This window comes from Rattus rattus, chromosome 5 (genome assembly GCF_011064425.1).
Source record: "Rattus rattus isolate New Zealand chromosome 5, Rrattus_CSIRO_v1, whole genome shotgun sequence".
Lineage (NCBI taxonomy): Eukaryota > Metazoa > Chordata > Mammalia > Rodentia > Muridae > Rattus > Rattus rattus.
The window spans coordinates 103,703,626-103,731,274 of record NC_046158.1 but is presented as its reverse complement, the minus strand read 5'-3'; the positions used below and the strand labels follow the sequence as shown (position 1 = coordinate 103,731,274).

Below are 27,649 nucleotides of genomic sequence, written 5' to 3'. Positions count from 1 at the left end.
GCTAGACTCTAGGTTCTTGGATAGGGCATTGAGCAAGGTGGATTGAGTCTGCTGTGGGGAAGCCCATTCATCGAAGAGTAAAACAAATTCATTATTAGGACAGCAGGTGGTGAGAACCAAGGGCTGGGTGTTTCTATCACAGTAGCTGGAGCAAAATGGCATTGGAGTAGAGACTAAAAGGTGAGTCAAAGTGAACCACGTGGCTCCAACAGGGAGAATATTCCAGAAATGCTTACGAAGGCCTATGGCAATCTCAGCGATCTTGGACACATTTTGTGTTACCATTATCATTCAATGTAACACGTCAAAATATCTTTATTATAGACATGCTTCACATTTTGCTGTCTAAGGTTATCGTAGATACTTCTGATTATTATTGCCAGTCTGAAGGTGAAAATGGCACACCAAAAATGGTCATTTTAATCACTGTGTGTTCTGCTTGACTGTGCATGACGAAGCCCCGGAATTAGTAGAATGGTCTCCTCTGCCTGTGGGAAGACAGGGCTCCTCGTTGGGTGCTATTGGCCAAGCTACATTAACTTAGTTATTTACATAATATGTTATAACAATTGCTGTCGTCATAGTCTAAAAGCCTCGGTGGATGCCTTTGACATAAACATGGTAATACAATTGTTGATAAACTATTACATTTTCTTCTGCAACGAATCTCTCTCTTCTCCAATCTGACAGATGTGGACGAATGTCAGGCTATCCCGGGGCTGTGTCAAGGAGGAAATTGCATTAATACCGTTGGATCTTTTGAGTGCAAATGCCCCGCTGGACACAAATTTAATGAAGTGTCCCAAAAATGTGAAGGTAAGCAACCTCATGTTTGCAGCTCAAGGGAAAGGGGAGGGCAGACGGGGTGCATCAGCAGCAAACTTGTTTGCAGATTAAACCCCAGACCTTTCGGGTTTGTCATTCCCGGGTGACTGGAAATGTGACAGTCTGACAGAAGTTATGCATCTTTGGAGGATGGAAGCAGAAAAGCCTCTGCACATTGTTCTACTTTTATAGACACAAAATAAGAGGCCCATCTGAATCAAATTAAATATTAAAACATGAAATATTTTTGGCTGATATTTGGTTTAAAATGTTCAAGACGTGTGTTGTGTATGGTTTTGGAGGCACGACTTTAAAACTGATTATTAGATCCCATTCAAAATTATACCCCTGCTATTTTATAGCTAAAATATAGAATTTTGAAGGGTGAGTGTGTGACATAGTAACATAAATAGTTGTGCTCCTAGTTAGAACTTAGGATTTTCTTTTCTGAGCCTTGACTTATGTCTACTGAACGAAAAGCTTCCCCAAGCAAAAAAGCAACCTGATGTGAGTTTTCTTTTTTTCTTTTTCTTTCTTTTCTTTTCTTTTCTTTCTTTTTTTTTTTTTTTGAGCTGGGGACCAACCCAGGGGCCTTGCGCTTGCATAGGGCGCTCTACCACTGAGCTAGATCCCCAACCCCCTGATGTGAGTTTTCTATTTGTGCTTAGCTTGTAGAGTATGCTTCTAAAATGTATACACAGGGGACATGTTTACATCTAGCACTGCTGTTAGATGCAGAAGTAGGCTGACTTCCAGCGCTATGATATGATTTGTTTTTGAGACGCAAGAGTCTGGGAAATATGGAGACAGCTCAGTTCTCCTTGCCGAGTTCCTGGAGTACATGGAGCATGTTCTGACAGCCTTGGAGCAACAGTCAAAGATGCATCTTGTGTCAATCTCAGACAAGGCCTTTCCTTTGTTGTCATCTCTCCACCGGCTGTGGCCTGGGGTTTCAATTAGAAGTCTGTGATTTTCTGTTGAACACATCTGTGGGTCCTTTACTGCCTTGTGGATTCCCAGTCTATCAAAGCAATAGAAGAAAGCTTCTGATGTGAAGTTCTTTCAATAAACTACAGTTAGACATTCGATATGATTTGCCCAGAATGGAACAACCTAGTTGTCATTGAATTCCCTGTGTGGGTTACAATGGTCTTTAAACTTATTAATTGGCATGATTTATAATTGCTGTTGCAATAGAGAATATATTTTTATTTATATCATATATAGGTATATATGATATATCATATATAAATGCATCCTACATAGAATCATATGATATATGATATATATATATACATATATATATATATATATATATCAGTTATTTCAGCCGTAGAATGGTTTCAGTTCCTTTCTGAAGCCAGGCTTCATTAAAAACCTCTTATGTTTTGAAGAACAGTAAGACTGGTTTTCTCCAGGGGGATGGATCTTAGAATCTGTAGATGTAAGGATGACGTAGAGAGCATTGGTACTGACAGGGGCAGATGTCCGTCTGCTTTTCCACATTATAAATGATGGGAACGTCTTGAGGGCGCTGAGTGAGGCTGTTAGGTAGCTGCACGGGCTTCATTTTGACTCTCATCCTGGTGCTAACTGAGTGCATTGTATTGACATTTTTCCTAAATGATTATCTCTCTTTTTTGGAGACTCTGTCTGTGTAGCCCTAGCTGTCTTGAAACTCTCTCTGTAGATTGGACTGGCCTCAAGTTGGCAGAGGTTTACCCGCCTCTACCTTTGGAGTCCTGAGGCTAAGGACAAGGCCCATGCCCAGCCCTTATTCCAATTCCTAGTGCCTGGAACTATTTAAGAATACTTGGTATGGATATTCAGCCATCATTAATGCTATCTTTCGTGTTAATGTAATGAGGTTTCTTGCATGCAGAATCCACATCAGCCACAGGCTGTGTCTCAAATTTCCTCAACTTACCGTATTGAGCAGCAAAAGATGTACTCAGGGAGATCATATGGCCCGTCTGTGATTGTCTTTTAAAATCAGAGTAACTTCCTGCCTGAACAAAGATCAATCTTTCTGCCTTTTGCTTTTCTTCATTAGAAGAGCTAACAGTCAGAGACAGTCATGCATGTACATCACACAGAAGATGCAGATACAATGTTCACACTGAAAGAATAGGGAACTCAAAGTTTTTTATTAATGCTAAGACACCTACTTTGTGATATATCTAATAAATCAAAATTTCAACCTGAGGATTAATAATATTTTTGACAACAAAAACAAATTCTCAGCTGCACATTGGAATCTATAGTAAGACAAAGAACAGACCCCTTTGGCAAGAGCTCATCTTTCCTCTGCTGTCCACAGTAATATGAAATTTAGTTTTTTCTCATCTCTATTTTCTATGCAAATTGACATCACATAGGATATTTTCCTGTTACTACTATATGTGCTCTGGCCTGGGTCTGATTGGAATAATATTGACCTGCCTTGCCCTGGTAGAAATGTCATCAGAAAGTCTTTCCAGAACCTTCTGAAGATTGGATTCTCTCCTTCAGTTCCTTTACCGTATCCCAATTAGGGCGGCACACTAGGGGAATGGCACCACTGGGAACACAGACTGTCCTTTGTGGTCAAGGGAGGGATGCTCGCCGAGCAAGCACACACTGCAGAGAGGACAGAGATCCTCTAAGTAGCTGGGAAAGAGGGTCTGGCGTAATAGTGCCCTCGTTGTGAGCCCGCTTTGTGAAAGCTGTGTGAGACTCAGCTTTTCAATTCTATGACAAAATACCTGGGGTAATCAACTTAAAAAGAGGAAAGGTTTGTGTGCCTATATGTTCCTGCACCCATGGCACCCATGTGCAGGTCTGAGGACAGCTTGCAGGAGTAGGCTTCCATTGTGCGGGTCCTAGGGGATCGACCTCAGGTTGTAAGGCTCTGCAGCAAGAGCCGTTACCTGCTGAGCCGTGGCAGTGGCGCTGTCGCTGGCTTGTAGAGTGTGTTTCCCCTTGACTTAGAAAGGATGAGATGCATAGAAGCAGGGGAGAGAAGAGGGGTAAGGGAAAGGGGAAAGGGGATAACATTTGAAATGTAAATACATAAAATAATCCATGAAAAATAAAATTAAAAAAGGAAGAAAGGATGAGATGATGTAGTTCTTATATTATTTTTTTTAAAAAAAGCCACTTCAGTCCAGTGAGTATTAGCAAATTCCTGAGATGGCATTCGCCACTCCTCCATTGCAGGCTGCAAAGTCTGCCCTTTCTTTCCCTAAAAACCCAATGAAATGATATAAACTGAGGCTTAATAAATACATACAGTTTAGAATAGAAGTCAAATGTAAATTAATGAGCCAAAGCGATTCAATATTAGATCTTTAAACATTTTAAAAGGCAGAGATGGAGGTTTATAGCTGTGATTTGAGGAAGAGGGTCAGAGCTCACATGGGCCTTTTTGCTTGATTTTCTGAGGACCTCAAAGCTCCCGTACTAAAGGAGCAGAGGCACCCTCCCCTTCTGGAAACCAAGTTTACTGTGGGAAGCAATTAAGAATGTAAAAATATGTAGTTAAGGGATTACGTTTTATATCTGGAAGAACTCACATGAATTAATGATTAACTTTTAATGTTTGGGGATTTAGATTATCATCAGCCCGGCCTCCAGCAATCTTAAAAGCCGTGCACAAGGCAAAGTAATTTTTACTATGTGGTTCCTATATCCATGCACTCCCTGATATGTGAGTTACAGTGCTTGGGACTTCTCTTTACCACAATAATGTCATACTTATTATATATGTATATAGTATATCATGTTATATTTTATACATTCTATATATGTATACATAGACATGTATATAATATACATATATGTGTGAAATAGATACATTGTACATATATACATACATGTATATATACATATACACACGCATACACATACACACACACACACACACACACACACACACACACACACGTATATCTTCCACTGTATCCAGCAGGCCTTTCAAACTGCTGTATTTTTATGGCTGGCATCTGATGAGGACTGATTTATGGAAACCGTACTCAAGTAATCATTTTGGATTCTGTTTTTTGGGATGCCTGAGGTTCTAGTAAAACGAGATAAGCATAGAGTTGTAAGCCTGTAAGATGATGGACCAGGAGGAGGAGGTCTAGCCTGTGGCTCTGGTTGAACCCCTTAGCACATAGCCCCTTCCCAGGCACTTTCACCACTGTCTCCTGATGAGGCACACCTCCCGCTGTGATTCTGAAGCTGTGACTTCGAAGCAAAGGGCCTCATGACAATAAAGGGCAGAAGGAGAGCAGGTCACTGGGGAGGAAATATTAGGGAATTCAAACCTCCACAGTGACAATTTGTCTCACCCTGTCTTACCCTCATGAGCCCTAGCGGCTGATCATCTTTGGGCTCTGTAGCACTTAAGATATTTGTTAAGGCATTTCTTCAGGATCCGTTGTGAGAAAGCGGGAGAAGTGTCTGGAGTGTGAAGAGGTTGCGTGAGCTCATCGATTGACCACAGAGGGCAGTGTGGCATAAGTGACCTAGGTGGTGTAGAGTTAATTCACCTTTGGCGATGCCCATGACTTCCTATTAGATATGGGGTACCTGGGCAGGGTGTGATCTCAGGCAAGGCAGTCGTGTGCAGCTCCATGATCCCTGACAGGACCAAAAGTCAAAGACAGTCTGTTGACCGCATCTCCAACGGCAGGAGCAGACAGTCCTCCCGTGAGAAAGCTGACTAGAACATGCCGTCTAGAGTGCACATTCTTCCAACACAGGAGCACCACCATGGTCATTGGGATGTGTTTCTGACAAACCAAGCTGGTACTTCCTACCCCAAGACTGGTCACTACAGGTCAGATGCAGGCCAAGAGGTCTTCTCTGAGGGATTACGGTATCTGCCTTGTGGGAAATTTGATTTAAAAAAATACAGAAGATGATGAAGCATATATAATAATTAGCAGAGAGTTTAATAGAATACAAAATATGCAGAGAAAGAGAGAGCGGGAGTTCAAGACAAATGCACTTGAATACTAGCATGCTATTGGTCTGCTAGTTTGGTTCTAGGGAACGTGAGTTTATTTGGCTCCGTCTCTTCCTCGGAAATGCCTGTCTAAACAGGCTCTTCTCTGGACAGCTGTTACTTGGTGCAGACAGCTGCTTCTGGGGGCCTGACTTCAGAAGCACTCCGTCTGAATCCTCGTAACCGTGGACTTCCCCACCGCGGCCTCCAGATAACGAGACTCCTCTTTCTGTTGCAGATATCGATGAGTGCAGCACCATCCCTGGCGTGTGCGATGGCGGGGAGTGTACCAACACGGTCAGCAGCTATTTCTGCAAATGTCCCCCTGGCTTTTACACCTCTCCCGATGGCACCAGATGCGTAGGTGGGTTTGATTACAGATGGCAGGCACGGGTTTTATACGTCGTCCGTAATGAACATCTCTCTGAATAAGTCTGTTAAGGGCACCAGTCATCTCTGGAAATGCATTCGAGTGCCTGTTAACTAGCAGAGGTGTCTTGTGTCCTTGTTTATGGATTTGTAGATGCCCTCAGTCTGTGAGTTAAGGTGCGGTCATGCCATATACTGTCTCTCCATGGCCACCTTAGTCATTTTCCAGAATCTAGGTCTGAGATTTTGCAATAATCTTCCACTGGTCTGGCTTCTGTGCAGTCTGCTTTGCCAGGCCTACCTTCCTAAAAGTGATTTGAGTAAATAACACTCTTGCTTACACACATCAGGTGCTTCTCCCCAGGACATGGAAACTAATGACATTCAGTCTGTGTCCAAAGGTTCCATGCAAACTGCAGGCATGGCAGTACCTGCATATATACACACACCAGGTAAGACAATACACACACACACATGCACTCAAACACACACACACACACACACATGCACTCAAACACATACACACACATGCACTCAAACACACACACACATGCATTCAAACACACACACACACATGCACTCAAACACACACACACACATGCACTCAAACACACACACACACATGCACTCAAACACACACACACATGCACTCAAACACACACACACACATGCACTCAAACACACACACACACATGCACTCAAACACACACACATGCACTCAAACACACACACACACATGCACTCAAACACACACACACACATGCACTCAAACACACACACACTGTACACATGCATACACACATACTTTTACACACACACTTTTGCACACATACTTGTACACACTTGTACACATACACTTTTGCACACATACATACACACACCCCGCATGCACATACACCCCACATGCACACCCCCCACATGCACACACACTTGTACACACACACATGCATACACATACTCCACATGCACACACATGTGTACACCCTCTTCTCCACGTATGGCAGTTCTGCTCTTATCTGTTGTGGTGCTTTACTTCCCTAAAGACAGAAAATTAAATGAAGGTTTAGCTTATTCTTTTTTAAACTATTTTATTTTATTTTTAATTATGTGTGTGCGTGACTTTGTGCACTTGTGAGCCCAGGAACAAAAAAGGGTGTTGGATTCCCTGAAGCAGGAATTAACAAGAAGTTGCGAGCCTTCTAATACAGGCGCTGGGAGCCAAACTCCAGTCCTCAGCTGATGCTATTTGTAAATCAAGGGACGCCAGTAACCTGACAGCAGCTTGTAACCAGCCCTACCAGTCCCCATCTTACCACAGTGACTAAGTGCCTCTGACTCACTGATTTAACATGCTAGTTACCCAGCTCTGTAACCGCATGCTATCAGTTAATTTACAAAATAATAGTCGTTAGCCTGTTAAAAGTTTGCCATTGGCAGCTATAGGTCCCAGCTTTGGTCTGAAGGAGAAACCGTCCATCTGCAAATGTAGATGTACACATTTCATAATTTGGTCAAGTGTTTACAACTGGGTTTTGACTACCCAGCTGCAATACAAATCAGGCTTGGGGTTCTCTGCCCATTCTTAATAGCCTTTGGGTTCCATGCCCAAAATATTTAATAACATAGTATATAAACATTAGTAGCTTTGAAGCCTCTCACACAGAGGTGCCCCACTGTGGGCTTCCCAGAACGGGTTCGTCTACACCCCTGTGTAGACTCCTCCTAGATCTAGCCAGAATAAGACCCATTCTTGCTGAGATGTCTGCCCAGAGGTACCTGAACCAGAATCAACATTTCTGGGAACTGCGTCTGTACTTGCTGGTGGTCATAAATACCACTCAAAAACTGTCTTGTGTCTGTGGTGCTGACCCTTAGTCTTTTTCTATGGCTTGTTTAGGTTTGTCTTATCCTTCTTTGCTTAAAGTAAACAATGTAAATGTTCCTAAATCATGCATGTTTATCTTTAAGTATTTCAACAATAAAACAATCGAAGGCCTTGTGTTCTGAAGCACGTCTCAGACAAGTGCACATGAAAATGACAAAGCTCGATGAATATTCAGACTTAGGGCTAGCATTTTGACTGCCAAAAAGTTTCACTTTACAAAATCCATTCGTGCATATCTTACATTAAGTGAGAAGCATGTTTCAGATACGACTTACTTTCTCAACTTGATTGTGTGCATCACTGCACGGAGATGTAGTTTACTCGGTGAGCCACATGTGTAGATAGAGAAGGCTGTTTACCCCTTGCTCTGGTCTCCTCTTTTCGAAGGATCACCCTGGGGGCTTTTCCTGTGCTCTGAGCTCTTTTTGGTAGCTGAGAGTTGTACCATAGTGTGTCAGCTGTTGTCATGACAGTCAGACATGATGTAATCCAATAAAAGTGATCTATAGGAGAGCGCCCCGCCATGCTGCTTTGAGAAGATAATTTTCTGCCAAAAAGAAAAGAACTCATCTGGAACTGTTGGGTCCCTGTTGTACTAAGAATCTGCAGTCAATGATGTTTTGGAATTTATTAATAATTAACCACTTCAGAACAAAAGGGAACCTGATTAATAAGCATTAGATCTGGCTGGAAATTGGCTCGTCCCTTCAAAACTCAACCTCACAAGTCTAAGGCCAATTTCAGACTAAAAACTAATGCCCATGTCACTGATTAATGCTGTTTTTAAAATGCATTTATATAAATGTTTGCCTAAAGTAGCTTGAATTAAGTAATTTAAACCTTAGACAACCCAGGCTGTCTTTAATATAGCAATGAGTCTTTATGAATAATTGTCACTACTGGTGATGTCTTAGTCTTTTTTTCCTATGGCACATTGGTTTAAACCATTTTTTTCTCACCTTGGGTATGGAATGTGGAGTTTTGGCCAAGTGTCCCAGTATGCAGGGGAAAGGTGTGAGACAAGACATTTCTGATTGCATACTGGGCCAGTGGAACACTCAAGGGCTCAACGCTCCTTTCCAAAGTGTACACTCATGGGTCAGCCTGTCATAGCCCCAGCGTGAGGCATGGAGGTGTTGAGGCAGAGGAATGTTGTCCAAGGCATAATCACAAAGACTACGTGTGTTTTTGTTGTTTCCTTCTCAGATGTTCGCCCTGGTTACTGCTACACAACTCTGACAAATGGGCGCTGCTCTAACCAGCTGCCACAGTCCATAACCAAAATGCAGTGCTGTTGTGATGTTGGCCGGTGCTGGTCTCCAGGGGTTACTGTTGCTCCTGAGATGTGTCCTATCAGGTCAACTGGTAAGAGTGCATCTATAGTGTCTACAGCATATCCCATATTCCAAGCCCATGGTGGTGTGTACATTAAAGATCAAATGATAGCCAGGTAAATCAACAAGATTCCAGAAATGTGACATACGGGCACGGAGGAATCCCCCAGATGGTGCATAGGTAAAGGCTTGTTTCTAGATCTGCTGGTGACTTAGTTCTCTCATTGCCACGGAGCAGCATGGAGTCTTATTCCTCAGTGGGGAACTTGGTGGCTCTCCTGTAGCTCTTACCAGCTCAGAATGATAAAACCCGTCTCTCCTACCACATATTCCCTTAACATTCAATACTTTTCTCTTCCTTCTGCCAAGTCTTATGTTTTTTCCTTCATGGCTTCCCAATTGTCTGTCACATTTCCTTTATTTTTCCAGAAAACTGATCATTCTATAACCTGGATGGTTGGGTGGCCTCCCATGTGCCCAATGGGAGATCTGCCTTATTCATTTCCCAAAGCATAGCTCACCTGACAATCGCTAGAGAGGGTGTAGACAAAGACGCCCAGGATATTTTCATTAGTATGGCCACGAGTGGTAGTTGCTGGTCCAAATGATTCCTTTTCCTCCAAAGAAATGTTTATGGTTTGGCTTAGCATCTGGAGTCCCCAAATCTGAACCCAGTTCTTTTAGTTGTAAATGTTTTGAGAGTTTTATTTTCTATTTTAAATTTATGGTTGTTTCCCTTGAATAGTCTCAGCATTTCTAAAAGAAATCAAATATTTTTTTCCTAAAATATCTGCACAGTTCATGCCTTACCTTCTACTCCCTTCTCCTGCCGTCCCTGTTGATGACGTATCTGCGAGAGCAGTGTTTCTCAACCTGGAGGTCATGACCCCTCTGGGGTCACCTGAGGCCATCGGAAAACACAGGTGTTTTCATTACAACTCATAACAGTATATCAAAATCACAGTTATGAAGTAGAAATGAAAATAGTTTTATGGTTGAGGGTCACTACATGAGGAACTATATTAGAGGGCTGCTGCATTAGGAAGGTTGAGAGCCACTGCTCTAGAGGGCCAAGGATCTGTGCAAACATAGCCTGATCCAGGGGGATGCCAAGACAACCACAGCTGGAAATGTGGTCTCATCCTCACGGCCCAGTGGTTTGTACCTTTTCTGTGTTCAAGGTCTACACTGCCGTGTGTTGTGCTTACCTGTGTCCATATGCTGCTCTGATGCTAGTTAATAAATCTTATGAAGAGGTCTTAGTCCTCACCGTCATCTTCTATTTCTCGTGATCCCTGTAGTGCCATAGTATGTAGCATACTCTTGCTCATGTGAGAGACTCAGGTAGAACACACAGCTCATTAAGTATGGCTTTGTCCACAAATCCATATCCAGTGAAAACCTGACCTGTTAGCTCTGTTTATCTTGATTCCCGAAAGGCACATTCGAATCAGAGAGTTGAGGGGAGGCGGTGAAACAGGGTGGAGGAGTGCAGAGCTGAGGTAATGCGTTTGAGATGCTGTTCATAGATGTGCAGTTCTCATCACGGTTATGGAGCCATTCATGGGTCTCAGTACAAGGTGCTGCCCACCACTGAGAACTGTAGCTGTGAATAGAAGAAGTAATAGAATCTTTCTGGGTCTCCATCCATGCATGCATGCATGCATTCATACATAAACACACACATACATATGATTCAACAGGTCATATGTTCTAAAAAGTAGCCCTTCTTCTTGATTTGCTGCAGAACTATTCCCTAGATCACAGTTTGGAAGCACATAACCTCCTATCAAGATGTATACCTTGGTACCAGAAGAATTGCTTCTTTTTTTTCTTTAACTTTTGTTTTTTACAGTCCAGTCTTTATCCCTTCCCAGTCTGCCCTATGACTGTTCCACATCTCATACCTCCTCACTGCCCACCCCCACCACACCCCATCCCCATCTCCAAAAGGATGTCCCCACCCTCCCTCCTCCACTCCTCCTGGCCTCCCCACTCCCTGGGGCCTCAAGTCTCTTCTTAAATGCACACATCAATTTGAGAATCGGTATCATTGGTTGGAGTCCTTGTACTGAGGCCTTGAGTGAGGAGAGAAGGCAGTGGATGTAGGAGCAAGCAGGAAGACCCAGTACAGGAAGACATGGGTTCCTAGCAAGTGACTTTGAACTGAGAGACATGAGCCTGACACAGGCACAGAGCAAAGCAGATAGGTCATGCAAACTCGCTTGCTGACCAGCTTTCGCTTGTTCCAATCTCCTGAGACCGTGCTGCTGAGCTCTGGGCCTCGCCTGTGCAAAGCAGTGATGTAAGAAGGACTTAGCCCTTTTATCTTTCTTTTTCTTTTCTTCTCCTTTTCTTAAACTGTGTTTCATCTCTGAGTTGCATGCAGACAGAAAAGATAATTGAGAAACACTATTTCTGGCTGCTGATCGTTAGGGGCTCACAGATAAAGTCTGTAGAAAAGAAGTTTAGTGCCAGTTAGAAACATGTCCTAAAGGGACATGTTTAGCGGTATTCTTAAAGTAATATACTCACCCAATTAGCAGAAATACTAATAAACCATCCAACTTCTTTCACAAATCTGAAAATAATCTTAAAATTAGGCTGACCTGGTGCTTGAAAACAAAGTGTTCCCTTTAATACAGTCAAAATTCAACTAAATCCAATATATACTGAAATCCTCTTTATGTAACTTACAGGGCTAGGCTGTGAGTAAGTTATAGCTTACATGTGGCCCAGATTTAAAGTGTGTCATAGCTTGCGGTGAGAAGCCTCCCAGGGACAGTCGATGTGGAGTATCTAGGTGATAATTCTGTGGGAAGAATCACAGTGGTTTAGTGGAAGGAACTTTAGCATCCTGAGTCAGGAAAACACAGACAAGGAAAAATCCCTTCCTACAACGGGATACCAAGAATTTGTGGGTCAGGATTCCAGATACGTGATGGAGAACAGCCATGGAATTCTCTGGAAACTTGAACTAGGTTTGAGTTATAGGTGTGAAATAAGACTGACGGATGCCCAGAAATGGACTAGTTAGTAGCCGCACAGCATGGGGAGCGTGGTGTGTTTAGTCAAATGTAAAATGGCAGGATGTCTCATGAGGTTGAGTTATGAGAGAATTTCAGAATTCCACAGGTAAAGAAAAACATTAATCTAATTTATGTTAATGGTTAGCACTCTGCAAAAAACATCTATGTAAGAATGACTTTGTGACTGTGGATAAAGTTATCGACGTCCCAGCCCCAAAGCAAAGATGAAAAGCACTGTGGTCTGCCTGTAGAAGGGGACTGTCACCACCCGAGACTGTGGAGGTGGATGACAGACAGACCTCGAAGCTCGATGCTCTCGATGCCGTCTAAAGAACCGTTCTAGAAACTAAACGATGTCAGGAACCTAGTGAAGATTTAGTCTTACAGACACCTGGTATTGTTTACAAAAAAAATGAATATTCAACCCCAAAATGGGCAAACGCAGGGAAGCACATGACCAAGTCAGGGTGCCCCAGCTCACAGAATCGTTGTGCAACATTCACCAGCCCCACTACCCTGCGCTTCCTGCTCCATGTGTCTATTGTGTTTACCAGACAAATCCTCAACGCTCTGCTCTGGACTTCAGCCTTCTGCATTTCTTAGAACTCTTCCATCCCATGGCTTCAAATGCTACCTCTCTTCTGGTAACAGGGAAAATGACTTGTTCTCTGGTCTCCAAACTCTCTTCACCAATCGTCATGTGCTATCACCGTTGAACTCAACTGTTCAAAGTAACACTTGACTCCTCCTCCTCACACCAGCCCCCGGCGCCTGACAGGTTTCCTCCCACAGTAAAGGACAGCAGCGGTACCCACCTCAACAGCTAAAACACTCACTAGTAGTTATCCCTGATTTCTTAGTTCCAGGGCTCTAACATTGTTCTCATCACCAAACACTGCCATTTGCCTGTGAGTTATCCAGGGACAATTTGTGCACTTTGTCAGGTCTGCTGCTATCTGTCTTGGGCATCCATCAGTATCTTGTCCTTGGATTCCCACACAAGTCTTTCTTCCCTATAGTATATATCAGTAAGAGTGATCTAAAGGACCCATGTGATCACATACTACCTGTTGGGGACTGCAGTGGCTTCCCCTGCACATAAAACACAACAGCAAGCCCTCCTGTAGCACAGGCTGGCCTTAGACTCACTGTAACCTTTGAACTTCTACTCCTGCTACACTCTTTGTGTTGTCTTGCTACCTCTTATTTTGTGAGTCTGTGAGTTCTGAAGCTATTGAAATACAGTGTAATGGGTCTCATCACAGTGTTCTCATCTATCTATGTCCTGTAAGTCTCTCTAAGAAGGACACGAGCCTTCTGGTGAGCATTTTAGATCCGTGAGACAGCCACATCGGGGTGGGTGGAGAAAGCGACACCTAACACTTTTCCTGATGGGTTTCAATGTGTAAACAAATGTCTTTCTAGATTTTGGAAGGAGCATGTGGTACCTGCTCTAGATTAATTTTTTTGTTTTGCCTTTAATTTTTAATTATTGTCTCAACGTGGTTATCATGTGGATATTTAAAATATGGGTGAAATTGTTTATTCCGATTGGCCAGTGCACTGTGATTTCGTTAAGGCCCTGTCTTCTCCAGCCTCCTAGCAGTCGAGGCTCTACTGATCGTGCCCTGTTGTATTCTTCCAGAGGACTTCAACAAGCTGTGCTCCGTCCCTCTGGTAATCCCCGGGAGACCAGACTACCCTCCCCCACCCCTCGGCCCCCTTCCTCCGGTTCAGCCTGTCCCTGGGTTTCCTTCTGGGCCTGTGATACCAGTCCCCCGGCCACCGCCAGAATACCCGTATCCATCTCCATCACGGGAACCACCAAGTAAGAATTCAAAACCACCTGCTCACTTTCCCTTGCAGTAACAGCTCTTATTTCCGGCTTATGCCACTTTCATCCTTAAATATTGTTGCCCACTGCTAGATTAAAACATTTTTGCATAGTTTTATGGGTCTCTTAGTTTTCCCGTTTGGTAAATCAGAATGGACGCCTGGGATGTTCCAGAGTTGAATGTCCTTTTGTTACTGATGTTCTCAATCAAACGTGGGAGGGGTATAGGAAAGACTAAAAATCACATTCAGAGCATGAATTAACGGCAGCAGATACATGATATTATACCTTAGGTCATTTAGTGTACAAGGTCGTTAACTGCCAACACCTTGCTGCTCTGATTATTTCCCCAAACTGGAGGCTTGCGCATGAGGAGGTGGGTGGATGAGGAGAGGCAGGCAGAGAAGCTATAGCACCTCCCGTCCTGTGCCAGGGTGCAGTGTGCTCTCTGAGGGCTGGGACTGTACTCTGGTGGCTGGCTCACCCCTGGTGTCGCTTCCTTTAGGAATGAATGTGAGTAATTTTGATGGGGTTCAATGTTGTTCTTCTAGAGGTGCTGCCTTTCAACGTTACTGACTACTGTCAATTGGTCCGCTATCTCTGTCAAAATGGACGCTGCATTCCAACTCCCGGTAGCTACCGCTGTGAGTGCAACAAGGGCTTCCAGCTGGATATCCGTGGCGAGTGCATCGGTATGTGACTCCTTACTTGGCTGACACAGGAAGAGACGTCTTGGTCAGTGTTCTGTTGCTGTGAACAGACACCAGGATCACCGCAAGAGGTTTAGCCCATTATCTTCATGGCAGAGATCATGATGACAGACAGGCAGACGTGGTGCTGGGTGGATGGTAGTGGAAAGTTCTACACCCAGATCCTCAGGCAGAGGGAGCCGCTGGGCCTGACTTGAGTATTTGAAATCCCAAAGCCCACCACTTCCTCCAGCTAGGCCACTCCTACTCCAACAGGGTCACACCTAACTCTTGTCAAGTAACTCCATGCTCTAATGTCCAGTCATTCAAATCTGTGAGCCTATGAGGACCATTCCTTTTCAAACCACCACAGTCTGTATTGGTTGCTTCCTGAGGTGGGAGAGAAGTGTGCCCCTCCACCACTGGCTTTGCTATTCTCTTATCTTAAAGGAAAACTTTTTTATGTGTGAAGAACCCTATGAATAGCCTTAGATCTGTGAGCTGTTGGGCACACTGTCACTGAGACATGCTGTGTTTTACAGACGTTGATGAGTGTGAGAAAAACCCATGCACCGGTGGAGAATGTATCAACAACCAGGGCTCATACACCTGTCACTGCCGAGCTGGCTACCAGAGCACACTCACCAGAACTGAGTGCAGAGGTAAGGAGCTCAAATGGAAGCCTGCCTTATAAGGAATCCAGTGAAACATAAATGCAAGAGGCTAATCCCCTCACTGCCCCCACTGCTGCCCCCACCCCCACCCCTACCCTGCTGCTTTTTTTTTTTTTTTTGTGCCTTATTCCAATCTCACTTTGAGGATGTTGCTACAAAATCTGGCAAACATTCAGATATTTTAAAAGCTCTCTGTGTGCCAGGGTAATAGCTTATTTTCACTTCTTTTGAGTTATTTCTTCTGGTGGTTCATCTTCCATCGGGGACGTAGGGGATGTGGTTACTCTGTGTGACAGAAACTGGGGAAAGCCTCTGTTAGGATTATATGTCATTAGCTTCTCCATAGAAAGGAGGACAGACGGCTCTGCTGCTAGCAGAGGTCAGCAGCCAACAGCAATATCACCTGAAGATTGCCTGAAATGATGATTCTCCAGTCGTTCCTCAGCCCGCTGTGGAGAGCCAGCATTTGGCAGGCTCCTTGGCCATCTGTACACACACTGACATTTCAGAAGCTCTGTAAATGTCTTCTCATCAAGGTTGCCCCTCGGGTTTATTTATTTTCCTTTTACTAAAATATAAAAAAAAATTGCAATAATTTTTTTTGAGAATTTTGGACATCAGTACAGTAGTTACATAATCTCTACTCTCTCTCTTCCCCTTCCAACTCCTCCTATGCCCCCATCAACACCCTATCAAACTCATCACTTCTGCTCTATTGTTAGCAAGTACACATGCACTTACACACACTCACACACATGTAAGTGCACATGCACACACACATGCACACACACATACATGCACACTTACATTTGTGTGTGCATTCACATACACATACATGCCTGCACGCACATGCACACTCACATGTGTACCTGCACACACGTGCGTGCACACACACACACACACACACACACACAGCTTGTTGAATCCAGGTGGTGTTGCCCATATGTAAGTGTTTAGGGATGGCTTCTAGGGAGGCTTGTCCCTGAAAAATGTCCCCCTCTCAGGAGCCATTGATTCCCTGGGACTTTTCATGTAGGTGTGGGACCTTGTGAGATTTTCCTATCCATGTTGACATGTCACAGGTTTATTCGTTGAATGATTTATTCTGCCTTTGGTTAAGGGACATTTACGTAGTAACTTTCCGGGGTGGAGGTGAGTGAGATATACTTCCCGCCCTTTGAGAACCGAGAGCTTTATCTGTGTGTTCAGCATAGGATGCGCTGTGCCATCGATCCAGCAAAACTAGATTAAACTAGATTAATCCAGCAAAACTAGATTAAAGCAGTGAGTGAGCTAAGCGAGCACTTATTCTTTAAACCCGGGGCAGGGTGGGGAGATTTCTGCTGCTTGAAAATGTGAATCTACTAATATGAGATGGTCGTTTGCCTCATTTAATGAAGGGCCTTGTGTGAATGTAGCATGTTTGGGGTTCATCCCTGAACAACTCTCATAATCTTTGAGTTTGGTCAGATTTGAAGACAGATCACCATCATCATTATTTTGAGTTTGGTCAGATTTGAAGACAGATCGCCATCACTGTTATTTAGATACACTGCCCAAAAATGTCAATTTGGTCAGAAAACAAAAAACCAAAACCTGGAAAGACAGTATCCCTACACAATTCTATCAACAACCTACAGTCTGAACCATAAATCTGAATAGGTTGAGTCTTTAGCTGATTTAAGGATCCTCTTAATGCTTTAGCTGTTAGTGTGAATGGAAGTGGTGTATTGGACATTTCTCAATAGGAGAAACCACTGTTAAGAGGCTTGGCTGCTTATAAGCTATGACAAACCGGAGAGAAGGGATTGGCTGGAGCGAGGTCCTGTCGGGGTAAAGGGGATGCCACTACCTCACCTGAGGCCTGGTTAGAGGTGAGGAAGACCTGCAGCTCCATCGCCATCTCCTATGTGCTGCTAGATTTACCAAGGCTAGGAGCGCAGCTGTGGTGTTTGGAGGACACCACAGAGAGACCCAGGAGGCTGCGTTCTCAGCTCGGAAGACATGCTTGGGGCAAAGGGGACGGAAGAGATAGAAATATTGGAAGGCAAATTTTAGTAATAGGGTTTTATGCTGCCTGGATTTCTGGAAATACACAGGATCCCCCATGGCATTCTGAAAGCAGTGAGGAAAAAAAAAGATGAACTCTTTTTCTTGTTTATTTTAACCTCAAAAAAAATTATAGAATGTTAAAATCGGTTCAAGAATATGTGGATTTTTGCTATTTTTCTTTGTGGAGCAAGACAGGTTTTAGTGAGCATTAAGAATAAAGAAAAGGGGAAAAGAGAAGAAATCAGAGAGGTTTGGCACCAAGATCAGACAGAAGAAAAGCCCAGACTGCTTCAGCTAGTCCAATGGCTCTCACAGAAACCACTGTGGGATCAGCCTGGAAAGAGAATGCGTAGGAGGGTCAACCACAGACACCGTGCAGACACTGGGCAGACAGGAGAGCTGGACAGGCCTTAAATGCACATTCCTCACTAGGGTGTGCAGGGTGCTGGTTCTCAGGGCCTCCACTCAACGTGGATGGGTTGCAGAACCAACTCCACATGGTTCTGCATCTTCTGGGAACAGATGATGGGAGTGAGCGAATGCTGCAGGGGCAAGACTGCTTTAGCCATCCTCTGTGATGTTCATCCATTCGTAGTCCTTAGGACAGGAGGAACAGACCCCGGCTACCCTGCTGTCTCTCAGGTGTGGGATTTTAATCAGGAAATAAAACAATTAGCATATATCACCTCTAACATTTCTATCTTCATCATAATCATCATTAATGAGGGAGGGGACACCCCCACAAGACCAATGCTTATTTTTGGTAGTCAGAATAGTCATTAAGCTGAGACTTATATGCATGCTCAATGAAACTCTACTTGGTCCAAAAATGCTGCAAGGCAGTTGGACATCTTGTAGTTATGTGGAGTTATTAGGGGGAACCGAGCAAAGAAAAAAAATAATAAAATAAAACAAAAGAGCATTTCTGTTATTATTTCTGATATTGTTATAAGATTTATTTTTTAATCATGTTTGAAATATCAGCCACAGTTCAATATAAATAATCACTCATACCACTCACATTATCTAGTAAGATGGTGAAAACTTGATCTCGGTCATGTAGTTGAGATCTAAGCAGTCTTAATAGAAACACAGAGTGGACTCTTGTGCCCTAAAGTTCTTTTCTGCCTCATATCTCTCTGACACGGATGATCCCGCATACCTGGATGGTGATGGATGTTGTGAAACAGACGAAATCCTAGATTATGAGTTTGAAAATGGAGGGAGAAAGGGTAATTCCAAGTCCTCCAAAGTAACTTTATCCTTTTTGATTTTAACCTCAGACATCGATGAGTGTCTGCAGAACGGTCGGGTCTGTAACAACGGGCGCTGCATCAACACCGATGGCAGCTTCCACTGCGTGTGCAATGCGGGCTTTCACGTCACGCGGGACGGAAGGAACTGTGAAGGTAATGGCAGGTGTCTGAGGCCGCCCCCTCCCACTGCAGCTTCAGCATCGAGAATCTTGAACAAGACAAAGAGTCAAGCGCTTGTGAAAGGTTGAACTGTGAAAGGGTTTCATGTATTTCTTTCTGAAAGGCAAACCTAGGTCTCCATGTTGTCATGACCACAATCAGTCGCACATAATAGCACCAGGGCGTGTTTGAAGGTGCCTGACGGTGGTGACGCTTTTCCAGAGTGTACCGTTACTTCTGAGTTTTATGCGATCAAGATTTGTATAGTGTGCGGTTTTGTAACAACAAACAAAACAACAAGAAAAGCATATTTAAGCTCATATCTTTTGAAGTCACTTATAAACCTTTTGTGCAAAATGCCTGCCTGGCAGTAAGACCCACTCACCATGGCTGGGCATGTAGAATTGCTTTGAGAGGAACTTGGGGTGTGGCAAGCCAGCTTCTTATCATGACGTCTGAAGTCATCCTGTGACAGGCTTCCCCTGTGGAATATGTATGAACGCTGTGGATGAGGTTCTGCTCTGTGGGCCTTCAGCAGAAACTAAAGAATGTTCTTTAGGAAAGACCCCAAGAATCTGTTAATATGTTGAAAGAATTTCAAAATTGTTCTTAGGAACATGTTTGGCAGAATATTATCTCGGTGATTCAATCCACAGACTTATGGCCAAAATTCCCAGTTAGGGTCAAATCTATTATTTTTTAAATAAAAGAAATAAAGAGAAATCATAAATTGTTTTAGTTTGACTAAAAGCCTGTAAGCGAAAGCAGGTCATGTCCAGAGGTGCAGGCCTCCCGGGAGAGCTTCAATTGCTCACAGACCAGCAAACCCATGAAATTAAGAACTGTCTTTGTGACTAAAGCGACCTAAATATTAGTAGCTCAGCTGGGTCCCGTAGCACTGACCAAATCCAGCTTTGCAATATCTACTTCAAATTGCTTGAAACGACAAGCTTTCTTCTGCTTTTCATTACTCTTCAGATTACTGGTTTTGAGGATTTCATACCATGTATTTTGAGCACATTTTCCCCTCCCGTGGCCCCTCCCAGAGCCTCTGTCACCTCCCTACCCGCCCAACTCCATATTATTTCTCTCTATGGTCTTTTTAATTTTTAAAAATGAACCAAGATTTAGCCTAAATACATTTTCACTCTCAGTAGCCTTAATTTTTGTTTCAGTTTCAGCTTCTCGGAACGCAAGTCTGTGAACTAAGGAAGCTAACTAGCTAAGCTGTTAGTGCGCCTTTCAGTCTGGGGACCAGTGATCCTCAAACGGATCCCGCTATCCCCGTCAAGAGAGTCAACCTGAACTTGCAACGCCTGTTTCACATGCCTTCTCTTCTTTCTGTATTTATCATATGGATGAAAATTAGCCTTAGGCTACATTTCCAAACGCTAAGAAGAGAAGTGTGAAAAGTTAGTTATATCCTCCTTCCTCTTCCGGCCTTCCTCTTCTTATCAAGACAACGCCTGTCTCTGTTTCTAGACATGGATGAGTGCAGCATCAGGAACATGTGCCTGAATGGGATGTGCATCAACGAAGATGGGAGTTTCAAGTGTATTTGCAAACCTGGGTTCCAACTGGCATCAGATGGCCGCTACTGCAAAGGTGGGTGCTATAAACCCCCAGAGTGTTCTCTTTGCCCGCGTTTCCTCCTCTCTACAGCTTCCGGGGAAGATCCTCCCCGTGTGGAGTTCCCCGGGCTCTGCTTTGGAAACCTGACTGGTATTCCTTCTTACCTTCAGCTGTCCAAACAGCCACAGTTAAGGAAACAAGGCTAGTCTTATTTCAGAGAAAGCATTTGGGTTCTTCTCAGAGGAGCCCGGAATGGGCTGAGGTGTGGCGATTTAAGGAGCTGAAGCATTAATCTGTCCCAATGGATCTGACAATCTTTCTGATAAAGCTGAGTTCTGCCTTTTCCTTCCAGCTGGGAATAAGGACAGTTGGGTGGTGATGCTTCTTGATCATTTCCTTTGGCCAACTCATCCCATCTTCCCTTGGGGAAAATGCTGCCTTTTTTTTGTGGTGCTGTATTCCTTACTGATTCATCTATCATAAGACACAACAATGAATTTAGGTTTTACCAAGTTACATAAGCCAAGGAAGAGAAGGAGGAGGAAGAAGAAAAAGGACAGAGCAGAAAAATAAATCAGGAGTAAGAGTAGCCTGACAACTTTTTTTTTCTTTTCTTTTCTTTTTTTTTTCTCGGAGCTGGGGACCGAACCCAGGGCCTTGCGCTTGCTAGGCAAGCGCTCTACCACTGAGCTAAATCCCCAACCCCTGCCTGACAACCTTTGAAATAATCTCATTGCCTCAAGTATTGTAAGCAAAACTTGGAAGTTCCATTTGTGCTGTAGGGATTCTAACAAATATGTTTCTGTGTCCTTCTGTATGGAGTCAGGGTGGGTAACTGTTGCATGTAGGTGCAAGATATGAAGAGGAGTCATTCTTTTCAAATGCTTCTATGTAGTGTCAGTCCAGAGTGTCTACTAAGTGGTCAAGAGCCTCTGTTCATAGCTCCTGCTGCAGAAATGTGGCACTGGACTCTGGAAAGGCAGGATCAAGTCACAGGGCACCTCTTCTGATGTCCCTAGTTTTCAGCTCTGGTTAAGGTACCGTGGAAGAAAGCCTTGTATGTCTTCAATTCTTGGCAAGGTGTGCACTTTCTCCAACCTTTAAAGAGCTTCCAGCCCTGGGCTGTTTACCTGCATCCCCTGTGACCTTCACACTCATGGCTTGTAAGATTGTGAAATCTGTCTTCAGTAGAAAACAAGCAGTTGACTTTTTTTTTTTTTTTCAAATTTCGAAGTAGGAAAATGGTTTCTGTACACATTGAACTCTGCCGGGAGGAGCTGAGATGGAGAAGAGGGGTTGGCGACATTCTGCAGTAAGATAAAATGTCAGGGTGTGCAAATTAAGTACTGTTCTGTAGGGAAGAAAGGGAAGGGTGTGGCCGATTACTGGGCTGTTTGAAATGCTGAAGTGTGGTGATGGAGGCATTCAGTTATGCTGTTTCAGAGGGTGTTATGACCTCAAAGATGAATGTAGGCTCTGAAACCGTCGGTGATCATGGAAATTGTGTCTTTCACATAAATAGTGTTGTTGAATTGTGTGGAAAAACTGATAATTACACTGGCTCACCTGGACTCAGCATTCTGGAGAGAGGGAAGGAGGAAGAGAGGGGGGAAGAAGAACAGGGAGGTCTCTGTATTATTGCCCTAGTCTTTCTCCCCTAGTGTAGAGAGCTCAGACAAACACGCTTAAGGGGGAAAAAGCAGGCAGCCTCCCTATGCTGCTTTTCTCTTGCTGTGGGACGAGATTCTCCTCTTCATCTGTCATCCTGAAGCCACAGACACATGACGGCTGAGAGCCTCGTCACCAGAGCCTCTGCCAACTGAGGGACTTCATGAAGAGCCTCTGGGCTGCTTTTCAGGATAGAGTCTTCACTGTCACACTCTAGGCTTCTGCTTGACCAGAAAGATGCCTGAAACAAATGAACCAATCTGAGTTCACATTCTTAAATATAACTGCTGTTTTTAATACAGTCTGAACATGAAGTCTTGGACCACCAGGATGTATTTTGTGCCAAATAACACAAGCTAAGTAAAACACAGAGGTGCTTCACTCTCAATTTGCCTTTTTAAGGTCAGGAGAAAGGAAATAATTGCGTACTCTATTGTATATTGTAAAAGGACTGTTGGAAAGTGGTTTGGTACTAAGCATCCTTGTTTTTCAAAACTCAGTTTGGGTACCTTTTCTACTATTAATGGGGGCATTCTCTAGTATTGCTAGCATGAACCAGGTGACATCTTTTACAGTATTAAGGGTATGCATATGACACTAAAATACTCAGCAATGCTAAAAAAGGATTTTTACCAACTTCCAGTGCCTTTGAGTGTTGTACTGACCAAGGGCTGTCATCAAAGTCATTCTGTATTTCTCTCTGTTCTGTCTCTGTAGTGCTCCTTCTAGCATTTGATGTCTGCCTCTTGCAGTTAGCAATTAACAATTAGTCCCATAGGTCTCAGGAAAGACTGGTACTAGCAGGAATGCCAACATGGGTGTTGGCTGCAGAAAAGAGAAGCTTCCTTGCACAGCCCAAGATGCAGTTTATATCAAGCTAGATTCAGGCACGACTACAGTGGGATATGTTACCCAGAGTCCTTTGCCTTCGAGTAGTCCTTTTCTTCCCTACACCGATTCTGCCTGCCTCCTTATATTTTATAGCAGGCATCTTGGGAGGATTCCATTGAGATGACTTTTAATAGGAAAGTACCAAGCTCGGCTGGTTTCTGTCCCATCTCTGAAAGAACAGGCGTCTCATTAACATGCTGCTGTGGTCATTGAGTATCATTTTCCATAGTGCCCGTGTTCCAGTGTTACCATAGTGAACGTGTTCACCCATGTTAAGGAAATACTTCTTCCTGTTGCAGATATCAATGAGTGTGAGACTCCTGGAATCTGCATGAACGGACGATGCGTGAACACTGATGGCTCCTACAGATGCGAATGCTTTCCCGGATTGGCTGTGGGCCTAGATGGACGTGTGTGTGTTGGTAAGAAACAAGCCACATCCTGATGTATGATAAATACTCCAGGAGTCAGCAATGTTTATCAATTACGAATGTATCCTACCCTCGCAAGTGAGATACAAAGATTTCTGCTGAACAATGTTTTAACAAATCCAGTTCTCTTCTGGAATAAATTGGACACTAATGTTAGGAAGAGAAAGGTAAGGTTAAGTAAAGGAGAGGCAGGGGAATCCCCACTTTCCTTCTCTCTTTTTTATCTGCCTTTGATTTCCTCCCCCGTTCTTTTGTGGATAAAAGTCTTTAGAATTGGTTTGTAATATGCATACCATTTTATGGTGAACATTTTACTGGAGAATTAAATGTCCAAAGGAAGTGCATGGTGCCACAGAAATATGGATAATTCGTAAGCATGCAATGACAGTTTTATATGGCTTGGAGATTCATTAAATAACAAGACTTTTATCATTTTTTTAAAAAATACTCAGTTAGCCCTTTGATTTAGGAAAGGATTGAGTGAAGCTGGAAATTCCTTCTCTAGAGATAAAGATAACACAGCTTAGTTGACCAACCTCTGCAGGTTTATATAATGAACCTTTTACAGATTAAACTTTCTCCCTTTTGGAAAGTAAACCCAATTTAGACATTCAATAACTGCCTGTTTATTTTTTGAGTAAGCCCCATTGCTAATAAAGGTCTTATTTATCACCATGTGAGATCCAGCCTTCATGCCGTGTTTATAAAGTTCCTGGTCTGTGCATGCCTGAGGAAGGCAAAAATGAGTGTAAAATAATCGCAACACGTAAAGGCCTCACCGTTTGCTCAGCTACATCACATCACCAGAGGAAACTGGCCGGCGTTGGCCATCCGTCCCCACTGCTCGGACACTAATGAGCTTTTGGACTTTTGTATTCGTTTTGTTTCTTTCTCATTGTCAAGTACTGAAAACACAGGCGTTCTCTGTGACTTAGAACAGGGCAACGGAGAGATAAGGGCAGCGTTGGCTTCGGTGTGGGGGCTTTCATCTGGTTGATACGGCAGTAGAATGACGGGTACTTCCTCCCCTTTAGACACACACATGCGGAGCACATGCTACGGAGGCTACAGGAGAGGCCAGTGTGTGAAGCCGTTGTTTGGTGCTGTTACCAAATCCGAGTGCTGTTGTGCCAGCACCGAGTATGCCTTTGGGGAACCCTGCCAGCCGTGCCCTGCACAGAATTCAGGTAAGTGGCAGCATGGAGGTGGCCTCATCCTGCCATCTTTCTGCCACCATCCATGGGCGCTGCTTTCCTGGAAGTTACCGGGAAAGGCTGTGCTATGCTCCCAGGGATATATTGTATACCCTTCTGGGGTCTTGGCAGAGGCTAGTCAGTGTCTAGACGCGCGTTACTCTCCCTGTCCTCACAATTATTTGCCATGTGCCTCTGTAGGGCCCACTCCACCTCAGTCCTGGTCACCTTCTCGGGAACACATGCCATTTCAGGATGCTTGCTTTTTTGCAAGAGATGACTATTAGAAAAGCAGAATTTTACACAGTGTAAAAGTAAATAACTTTCAGATGACCCGAATATTCCCAACAGCTCCCCAGAAGGCCATTTGTAATTTTGTTCACAACCTACATGTTGATTTTGGTGCACTCTTCTTAAATGGCTTTATTCAACCTTAGGGAAAAAGTATTTTTCTACAGTTTAGGTGGTATGCATAGTGAAAAACAACCAGGCCAGTGAGTCAAAATTCTGCTTCCAAATTCACGGGCAGAGAGGTTTGGGAGAGATTAGTTATTTTGCATAGCTTTGCTCACTTAAGTATTTGAAAAAGACTCACAATGATAAAAATAATTATTAAAATGAAATTAGATGGACAAGGGAATTCTTAGTGTTCTAACCTATAAAATAAATTTCATTGGATGAAATGGAAGGTCATATGCAGATAGAATTATTTAGATTTGTAAGGAAAAATAGTTTATTGAAATATCTCATGCTGCCTCCCATATGCGAATTGTGTGTGTGTGTGTGAGAGAGAGAGAGAAAGAGAGAGAGAGAGACAGAGAGACAGAGACAGAGACAGAGACAGAGACAGAGAGAGGGAGGGAGGGAGGGAGAGAGAGAGAGAGACAACAGTAGGAAGGGGCGGTGAGATGGGAGGAAAGAGAAAGTAATGAAGTGTTTATGTTATGGAAGCAGAAACAGGGGTGGACCCTTGGGAGACAGAAGAGATTCTAGAAGAGAGAGGAAGAAGGATTTGGAGTAAAACTGGCATACATTTAGGAAGAAAAAAATGTAGCTTATTGAAATGAAGATGGTCAATTTTTACTATGTGAATATGATCTTTGGCCGTTGACTTTTACTGTTCTAAAATAAAGCTAGGGCTAAATAAAACACAAACAAAAACCCAAGAAGTTAGTGAGTTTCCAGGTGAGATTCAGTTGTTTCATCTCCTTCCTAAGTGAAATTCATAAAAATTAACCTAAGTATGATTTTTCAGTGCTTTGTAAATAAAAAATAACAATTGAAATTACAGTGTTTGAAATGAATATCATAGGAAGCTAGAATAAAGGGAAGGCTTTAAAGGACATAAGGGATGCCACTGGAAAGAGGGTTGCTTTGGCTGGGAATAATTCAGATTATCTGCATGTCAGCAAAAATCAATTAAATGTACCTTTAATACACTTCAGCAATATGCAAATGGTCACTTAAACCAAATGACTGCATAAAACGCTACAGTTGTATATTCTGCCCTTGGTTGCACTAATTTTTCAAAGTGTTTTTCTCATAGACTTTGAGTTTACGAGACAGATGCGTGTCTGTAAAGCTATAAAAGATGACAGTGCACACACACTGTGAGCAGAAGCGCACTGCGTACGCTTCTTTGCTTTGGCACTTTCCCCTCTGCACCAAGAGCACTCAGGGGAATGACATGGACTTAGGAAAAGGTCACTAAAGAAACCCAGTTTCTTGAAGCAGTAAGGCTTAGGGAAGGTAATTGGTAGGTAACTGGAAGCCAGTGATCGATAACTTCCATCGTATTTGTGCTTTTCTGTCTGAGGATATTTGCATGGAAAAGGTCCACAGGACAAAGTTCTTTTATCACATTGGTAGTTGACAAGAATGTCAAGCCATGGAAGATCCTCTTAGGCTCTCCCTCATCTCAGGAGAGGGTGACCTAACGGGTACCAACAATCCCTAGAATCCATTAGTCAACTGGGGAGAAACTGCAACCATGTGAGTTTCCAAGGTCACCATGTGCTGTGCAAGCCAAGGGGCCTGTGAAAAGCTGTGCCACTGGCTCCTAACCCGATTCCTGTGGTTCAGCTTGCCTTCTCACCCCCTCAGCCTCCAGCCATTTTCCTCTCTCAGAAAGCAGTCAGCCTTGGGAATGCAGCTCTGGGGTGTTTCTGTGCTGCCTGCCATGCTGCTGTCTGAGGCACCACCTTGGGGGAAGCTTAGGAAAGAGTTAAGGGTGTGAACTGCCTGTGTTTATGTTTTCTCATTAACCCAGAGAGCTTCAGTATGGAATGGGGATGAGTACCCAGAGGGGAGGGATTTGCTTCTAGTCATTCGTATGTTAGCATTCAGATCCCTTAGTTACACAGAGCAGTCGTGTCTGGGCCAGTGGTGAGCACAGTGACCAGGCTGTGCCTCTGTGTAGGTCAAGTATCCGCTAATCGGGATTAACTGTGGGAACACTGTCCACAGAATCGTCATGGTTTTGCCTTCTTGCTTTATTATGCAGCTCCATGACCCTGCTAATAGTTGAGGGTGTGAGAAGATACTAAAATTACATTTTTGTTCTGGTTTTTGTCATCTTTCAGTCTCTGGCTTTTAAATATACAGTGGCTGACATGTTCCTCCTTGTCTCCCTTTGGTCTCCTTTTAAATGCTTTTTTAAAAAAACAGAAACATTTTACTGCTTATCACAAAACACACACTTTGAAGGATTAAGCCTTGTCTGTCCTGGAACTCACTGGCCAGGCTGTCTTTGGACTTACAGAGATCCTCCTGCCTCTACTTCTCAAGTGATGGGATTA

At 43.5% G+C, this 27,649-nt stretch overlaps 1 protein-coding gene across 1 annotated transcript in view; it reads left to right on the top strand.

Annotated features, from left to right (window-relative positions):
• Positions 1–27,649, top strand: part of Fbn1 (fibrillin 1) — a 196,910-nt gene that overhangs the window by 95,624 nt on the left and 73,637 nt on the right. Inside the window, exons 7-16 of the mRNA XM_032904117.1 lie at positions 691–816; positions 6,054–6,179; positions 9,276–9,434; positions 14,078–14,260; positions 14,818–14,958; positions 15,498–15,617; positions 18,965–19,090; positions 20,579–20,701; positions 23,527–23,649; positions 24,693–24,845. Coding sequence (XP_032760008.1) covers positions 691–816; positions 6,054–6,179; positions 9,276–9,434; positions 14,078–14,260; positions 14,818–14,958; positions 15,498–15,617; positions 18,965–19,090; positions 20,579–20,701; positions 23,527–23,649; positions 24,693–24,845 — 1,380 coding nt within the window. The remainder of the gene's footprint in view (positions 1–690; positions 817–6,053; positions 6,180–9,275; positions 9,435–14,077; positions 14,261–14,817; positions 14,959–15,497; positions 15,618–18,964; positions 19,091–20,578; positions 20,702–23,526; positions 23,650–24,692; positions 24,846–27,649) is intronic.